The sequence below is a fragment of the Polypterus senegalus genome, chromosome 2, assembly GCF_016835505.1.
Source record: "Polypterus senegalus isolate Bchr_013 chromosome 2, ASM1683550v1, whole genome shotgun sequence".
Classification (NCBI taxonomy): Eukaryota; Metazoa; Chordata; class Cladistia; order Polypteriformes; family Polypteridae; genus Polypterus; species Polypterus senegalus.
Genome location: NC_053155.1, coordinates 16,583,861 through 16,592,214, shown reverse-complemented (window position 1 = coordinate 16,592,214; position 8,354 = coordinate 16,583,861). Strand labels below are relative to the sequence as shown.

The window sequence follows — 8,354 nt, the reverse complement described above, 5'->3', positions numbered from 1 at the left end:
ACAGGATTGCAGCAACTGGGATTCTTTAAGTTGGATTACCGATGGCCATGTCTCATGTCTTGACTTATATTGTGCCACATTTGCCACCAGCAACATCTTTTATGGTCTTAATCAAGAATATTGTGCTGCTTTAATGCAGCCTATCTTAAATTTTTTATTTTACTTTAAAATTTTGCTAATGGGTTCTCTGTGACTTGCTATCTTGACACTTTTAGTTGAAACACTACTAATTAACCACAATGTTGCGATTTATTTAATTATTTTTTTTATTGTGTATTTCTAGGATTCACATCGTGGTTTCTTGACAGATCTTTATATTAATGTGCTGTAATACTGAAAATAATATATTTTTTTCCCTTTAGTAGATATTACATTCTATCAGCTGTATTAATTTTGTATTTTGCTCAATGCTTCCATTTCTAAATAAAGCCACCTCCTAGTTAAATGGAACCATACGGCAAATGCTCAGTATATTAAGTAGTTTCTTTCTAATGTCATTTCAGTTTCTTATAAGCTTATGTTAATTATGTGGTCTGTTAATTGATTTTTTGTCAATTTATGTTAATTGTTTTTTTTCTACATCTTTCAGCTGAATAAAAGGAGCTGATATAATGGTCAATGCCACCATTTCTGTATCAGACTTTGTACTGCATTGTGGAATCAGACCTGACCAGAGAAGTATAACCATTGTTGCCCTACTTGTAATCTACCTGGCGTCCATGTTTGGAAACCTTCTAGTCATTATGGTAATAAAAATGAGCCGGCAACTTCACTCCGCCATGTACATCTTCATTAGTACCTTAGCGGTGATAGACGTAGTGAACAGTAACACCATCATCCCAAGACTCATCACCATTCTTCAGATTGACTCCTCTCTAGTACCCTACGGAGCCTGTTTGATGCAGATGTATGTCATATTGAATATCAACCTAATGGAATCACTTTTGGTAACGTTTATGGCTCTTGACCGTTATGTTGCAGTTATGTATCCTCTCCGTTATCCATCAATTGTCACCAAAAAAATTGTGTGGGTTGTTGTCCTGTTTTTGCCCTTGTTTGCATTTCTCTTCCACATACCAATTCTGGTATTTGCTTGTGAGCTCTCATTTTGCCGTACCAATGTCCTGCCATATTGCTACTGTGATTACTCTAACATGGTTCTAGTCTCATGCAACAGTGACCCCAAATACTTGCTTCTGTTGAGCAGTTTTGTAATCGTTCTAGGGTTTTTCCCACTGATAATTGTTTTGTTCACATATGCCAGAATCTTTCTAGTGGCATTAAAAGTCTCCACTTTAGATGCAAACAGTAAAGTTTTCAGCACCTGCGTCACTCACCTCTTTGTGGTCGGGCTTTCTTACATTCCATTGCTGTCATCCTATATTTTACCAGGGGCTGGAGTCAAGATGTCCATCGAAGTCTACAATACAATGTTAATAATTGGTAATGTGGTCCCCCCTATGATGAACCCATTAATCTACAGTTTACGGAACAACGAAATCAAAAGTCGCATTTACATGATTTTTACTGGGAAGAAAAACATTCAAGATAACGTTCACCACTAGTGGTAACAGTTTTACAAAAATCAGAATGTGTAGTGGCCAAGAAATGCCCTCATTAGGAGTATTCAACAAAACAACATGTAAAACCAATCGGTCACCTTCCACATTTTGAGTTCCAGAGAAGCTACAGCCTTAAATAAAATGTCCAGTCCAGTGCAGACCACAGTTCACTTATGCTTCTCCTCATATTGAAACAATTTAGGATGGACACTTAAACTTTCTGTGTGTTTTCAAGCTGCAACAGGAAGTAAACGTCACCTTGTGGAAAGCTGAACAAATAAAGTGACAGGTGCGTTGTTGTCAAAGGAAGAGACTTCTGTCAAGGCACTACCAGTTGGTGTGGATAAGCAAAAATAATTTAATTTGTAAATCTTTTTTCCAAGGTTCTTTTGATTGTGATGTGTACATGGTACAAATAGAATCGTATTTGCATGTCTCCGAAAAACTAGCGACTGTAGCAAAGTACCAATAATAGAGAAAAATAAATAAATAAATATACTGAATTAAATGGAAAAATGTGTTGGCCTCCTTACAGCTCATTGAAAAAGTGCTGTCTGCATCCTGAAGATTGATGAAATGAAAAGCAATTATACTCTGTAGACCTTCACGCCATTGGTATGTTATTAAGTAAAGAAAATCAAATGTGAAAATTGTTGCTTATTCCACATAGAGATTCTAAAATGGCCTGGACACATTTGTTGACACCCCTAGACAAATAATTGGATTTGATTGATTTTTCAAACTAGGTGTTTTCCTGATTTCATATCACACATGTCTCCAATCATGCAATCGGTCATTCAGCCGATTTAAATGGAGAAAAGTAGTCACTCTGTTGTTTGGTATCATTGTGTGTCCCAAACTGAACATGGACCAGAGAAAGCAAAGGAGAGAGTTGAGTGACGAGATCAGAAAGAAAATTACAGAGAAGCACATTAAAGACTTAGGCTAGAAGATCATCTCCAAGCAGCTTGATGTTCCTGTGACAACAGGTGCAAATATCATTAAGAATTTTAAGTTCCATGGGACCTCCCTGGACGAAGCTGTAAGAGGAAAATTGACTCCAGAATGGACAGAAGGATTGTGAGAATAGTAGACAAAAAGCCAAGGACAACATCCAAAGAAAGACAAACTCCAAGGTCAAGGTCAATCAGAGTCTGATCACATAGTCTGTCATTTTTTGAGAGTCAGTGGGCTCAATGGAAGAACACCCAGGAGGACTCCATTGTTGAAAAAAAAAACATGAAAAAGTTAGATTGGAATTTGCTAAAATGCATATTGGCAAGCCACAGTGCTTCTGTGCGAATGTCCTTTGGACAGATGAGACCAAACTCAAGGTTTTTGGCAATTCACATCAGCTCTATGACCACAGATAAAAAAATGAATATTTTAAAGAAAAGAATGCACCATACCTACTGTGAAACATGTTATGTTTTGGGGCTGCTTTGCTACTGTATATCTGTTTCAGGGTGTTTCGAGTCTATGCAGAGGACAATGAAATCTCAAGACTATTAAGACATTCTGGAGTGAAACGTACTGCGCAGGGTCAGAAAGCTCTGTCTCAGTGACAGGTCATGGATCCTCCAAAACACAAAGCTAAAAGCCCACAAGAATGACTAAGAACAAAACAATGTACCATTCTGAAGTGGGCTTCTAGGACCCCTGATTTAAATCCTATCGAACATCTAAGGAACAAACTGAAATATGTAGTCTGGAGAAGGTTCCACTCAAACCTGACACAGCTGGAACAATTTGCTCAGGAGAAGTGACCCATATAACCTGTGGACAGGTGTGAAAGTCTCATGGAGAGCTCCAAGAATTGCTTGTTTGCAGGTTGAGCAACCAATATTAGATTAAAGGTTCCATCACTGTTTTCCATGCCATTTTCATTTGTGTTATTATTTGAAATATTCTGTGAAGCAAAACTCTAAAGCAAAGTCTGTTTTTTGTTACATACGGAATAAATCATGATGAGTGCCAAATACTTTTGTCAGTTTCAATTGTTGGTTCTTTTGTTTTCATGGAGGGGTACCAACAAATTAGTCTGCATCTGTGTATACAGTGGATTCAGAAAGTCTTCAGACTCTTTCACATTTTTCAGATGTTTCTGTGTTTCATCCTTATGCAAAAATCATTTTAATTCATTTTATTCTCCACATCAAGCAAAACTCAATACCCAAGAATAATAAAGTGAAATATTATTTTATCCATTTTTCAAACTTATTAAAACAATTAAGAAAAAGTGAAATGTCACACTGACATAAATATTCAGACCCTTTACTTAGTACTAGTTGAAGCCCCTTTGGCAGCAGTTCCAGACTGGAGTGTTGTTAAGTATGATGTGACCACCTTGATTTATGGATTTTCTGGCATTCTTCTAAGCAGATCTTCTCAAGCCCTGTCAGGTTGAATGGGGATCAAAATTGGACAGCTATTTTCTGGTTTCTTTTGAGATGTTCCATTGGGTTTAAGCCTTGTCTTTGACTGACCCGTTCAGTCACATTCCCATAGTTGTTCCAAAGACAACCTTGTGCTGTGTTTGCTTTGTGAACCTTTAGCCCAGCCTTACATCCAGAGCACTCTGGAGCAGATTTTCATTCAGAAAATCTCTCTATATTGCTCTGTTTAGCTTTCCCTCAACTCTGTCTAGTCTCTTAGTCAGTGCTGCTGAAAAACAACCACCATACTTCACCATCGGAATGGTATTGCACAAGAGATGAATGGTACCTGATTTTCTCCAGACATGACAGTAATCTGAGTTTCCTCAGACCAGAAAACCTTATTTTCACAGTCTGATAGTTCTTTAGGTTCCTTTTGAAAAACTCTAAACAGGCATTCCATGTATTTTTAACAAGGTGAGGCTTCTATCTAACCATTTTGTTATAAAGCCCATATTAATGGAGTGTTGCAGTGATGGTTGTCTTTCTGGAAGTTTCTCCCACCTCCACACAGGTTATCTGGAGTTCAGCCAGATTGACCAATGGATTCCTGGTTACCATTTTTAACCAAGGCCCTTCTCCCACGATTGCTTAATTTGGCCTGGCAGCCAGCTCTAGGAAGAGTCATGGTTGTTCCAAACTCCTTCCATTTAAGAATTATAAAGGCAGCTGTGCTCTTGTGTACCTTCAAGTGCTGAAGGAATGTTTTGGTAGCCTTCTCCAGATCTGTGGTTCAACACAATACTATATCTAAGCTCTTCAGGCAATTCCAGAAAACTCAGTTTTCTGATAAGCACATGAAGCAATGGTTTCACACATAAATCAACATAAAATGTCTGTTGCTGTGTGCTGTGCCTGCTTGTCTGCACCTTTTCCGTGTCTCTATTAGAGCAGAGGCAGCTCGATGGCCTGCAGGAATGCACGGCAGGCTGGCTGCCTGGCTGTTTTCATGCTACAGGTGGGCAGTGGTGGCAGTCACAGTGTGACACAATTTGGTTTGTACCTGTTGTAATCGTAAGTAGTTGCCATCTCAAGCAAGCATTGCTGTAGGCGCATCAGCTACGTGAACGTGTTCAGCACCACGATCAGCTGATGCTGGTACCCCACTTTTGTTTTCAATATTCATCTCCAGATTGCTTGCATCAAAATCAGAGTCTGAAAAGTCAGAGTCCGATTCAGCGATAATACACAAAACGTTGTCCACAGAGTCTTTTGCTTTGTGCATTCGCTTTAGTCTTTTGCCAGATGTCGATGCCATAAGGGTTGTTTGCTCTTTGCTATTACTCGTGTACGCACAGGGAATAGAGGTCAGTCGAACAAAGCTAATTTTCCTTCTTGCAAAGATAGTTGAACTAAAACGTCATGGTGAGTTTTGTCATAGTTTACAGGTGATTACCATCTTCTACCCCTGAATTTCAACAAAAATCGACATCCGCCCTGAAAGAGTTAAAGAGCTTCTATAAAAAGTCAAATCCCACACTGGGGACTAAAAAGTTCTTTTTATCGATCTAAAAAAAGTTACCTGTTGCCTGAAACACAAGACACTCCGAGCGAATCAAGTCCCAATACTGAATCCAAAGACTTAAAGAAAAGGAATGGAGCAGAAGGTCAAATAATTTGTAATCACAAAACCATAGCAAAACACAAGTGAACTCATCACTCCCATTCTTTCAAAATGAACCACCAGGAACCCTCTGGATTTAGAGGGTGGAGGGGAGTTCCTGTCAGTGATTGGCAGTTGGCCCCTGCCTGTTGGGTGACCATCCACAAAATGCATGGAACGCAAAGGCAGATTATAAACAATAAATAAAATCAGAAACACAAATAATAGTGCACATAATCAACAAAAGTAACATTAAGTTAGATAAAATGATCACAAAGAGACATAAAACATGAATTTGAACCCCAGCCAAGGGAGGAATCCTGGCTGAGACGTGACAGAGATAAGTTAGCCTCAGCTTTGCTGATTGTTTATATAATGCATTGCTATCTACTCCAAAAGTTGAATTAATCAAACCCAGCAGCACTGCCCACTCTGCCACCAAGCTACCCTTTTTAAAGTATATATTTGCCATTTAGATATGAAACATATGTAATTTTACAAGAGAAACAGGACTTAACGCTTACTCCCTTAGTGTAATTGATTAAACTTGGTGGACTCAGAAAATTAATAAATAGACGGTAATCATTATTAAAAGATCCTTCAAGGCAGTCCTGGCATACTTTAGGAATCAACAACTTAAAACAAAAGTCAAACAGTTCTTTAGTGGCAGGGATTGAAATGTGAAAAACTAAAGGGCGCTGAAAGGCATGGGACATACTGTAATTACTCTTCTGTATCTGTACCTCCTGGGGTAACAGCCGTCTTACCCCAGAGAGACTAATAATATTTAAATACGGTCAAGAAAGAAAATGATGATCTCTTTGAGATTTGCTCTTTATCCACTTATATTTATCGTGATGCTTCGATACATGAGTCATATGCAAGCTTTCTGGGGAAAAAAGCATAAGCATTAGAGAAACTAACGCTTACAGTAACTATTAACAGCAAATGTGAGTTTTAGGACATTTTTGTCTGTAGTGCCACAAGTGTACCTGTAAAGAAAAAGCAAAGAAGAAACATTGTACTGAAAACAAAGACAAGAAAGTGATGAAAATAAACAGCAAGTAGGTACGGTTATCTCTTCAGTGTAATAGTTTGTGTGTTTTTAAATGTTTTATGTGGTGGAATAAAAACAAAATAATTAAAAAAAAAGAAGTTTAATGAGAAATTATGTTTTAGGTGAACTCAATGAGAATAAACTGAATTGAATACAGGATATATCAGAGTTGTTAAAAAAAGTTTCAAACTCTTGACTAATTTCTTAACAGTTTGATTTTAGTATTTTTCCAAGATTTTGACTGATTTTTTTTATGGAAGACTTTATTATTTTGTAATGATTTGTAGTTAGTTATTCATTTATAGCATTGTAAATTGTGACACAAACACCCTCATCTCTTAAAGTATGTGACATATAATGCCATTAATGGCTGAAGATGAGCATTAGAGGTGTGTATCATGACTGGAATCTGTTGAACTCAATGGTAAAAGTTACAGGACATCTGTACTGCCATGCTGGCAGAAATTGGCCATCTGACCTTATCATTGGACTCATCTTTAGAAAGGAAAAATACGATATTTATATATAGACTAGTCTACCTTTCTACTAATTATATGGCTAATTCATGTAAAACCTATTGGAGTATCAAAAGAGAGAATTAAAATACTGAGAGTCATTATGAACGACGCTGCACATCCTCTCTCTGACACACTAACACTGAGGACTTTCAGACAATGAAACATTCAGCAGAAGTGTGTCAAGAAACGTTGCTGATCAGTAATGAAATATGGTGGATTTGTCTTTTAAATAGATGGTGCATCATGAACAATAGCACTGCTTTTATGAGTCCCAAACCAAATGACATATAACAGATACACAGATGCACACACAGGCTCTTATCCTTTTATTAGGGTGGACAGACTTTTTCTCTTTCTCTCTCTCAGGCGTTTGGGCCTTTGAATTGCATAAAAGACAAGTAGGAGAGAACTGAGAAGGAAGATCTATACTGTATGCAGGTGCTAGGATGAACAAGATTCAGGCTTTATTAAGTATTGGAGCTTTTATTTGAACACACAGAAAACTGGGCATCTTCCCTAGTTGTCTGTCTTGCTCCAGCTTTATTTTTCTGATTAGGCATCGAAGGTGTCTTCATCAGTGGGATTCAGCTGTACAGTAATCCCTCGTTTATCGCGGGAGATAGGTTCCAAGGCCGGCCGCAATAACTGAATTTCCGCGAAGTAGGGACACCATATTTATTTAATTATTTAACGTGTATTTGGACGTTTTTAAACCCTCCCTATACTGTTTACAACCCACCCTTTACTCTATTAATAACAGGGACAACTGTTAAGCAATATGAAATCGGTAGATAAGTTTACAGTTACTGTATAGCGAAGTGCAGGTAGCTATATATGACATGATGATGGTGATGAATATGCTGTGCAGTAAAAATGATGATGATGAAGGTGATGATGACTTTTACTGCACAGCCGATGACTGTATTTTATGTCTCTTCAGAGGGCTCAGAACCAGCCTTGGAAGAAGGAGCACGTTTGGGAGCCATTGCAGGGGGTGAAAATTGAAGCGAAATTCAACACAAAGAAACCACAAAAAAATCACACACAGTACAGTGTAAAGTAAACCGCTTGGCGAGAAAGCTTGAAGCGAAATGGCCGTGACAGAGAGACAAGGGGAGATGCTGTGAGATCTGGGCATCAGTCAAAGCACCAATCACGGGCCCAATTAGAAAGCGGGAA

General features: G+C 38.1%; 1 protein-coding gene across 1 annotated transcript; it reads left to right on the top strand.

Annotated features, from left to right (window-relative positions):
- Window positions 1-611: 611 nt before the first annotated feature.
- Window positions 612-1,565, top strand: LOC120524265 (olfactory receptor 1E5-like). Its single transcript, XM_039746123.1, has one exon. The coding sequence runs from the start codon at window positions 612-614 to the stop codon at window positions 1,563-1,565; it is 954 nt and encodes a 317-aa protein (XP_039602057.1).
- The last annotated feature ends 6,789 nt before the right edge of the window (window positions 1,566-8,354 follow it).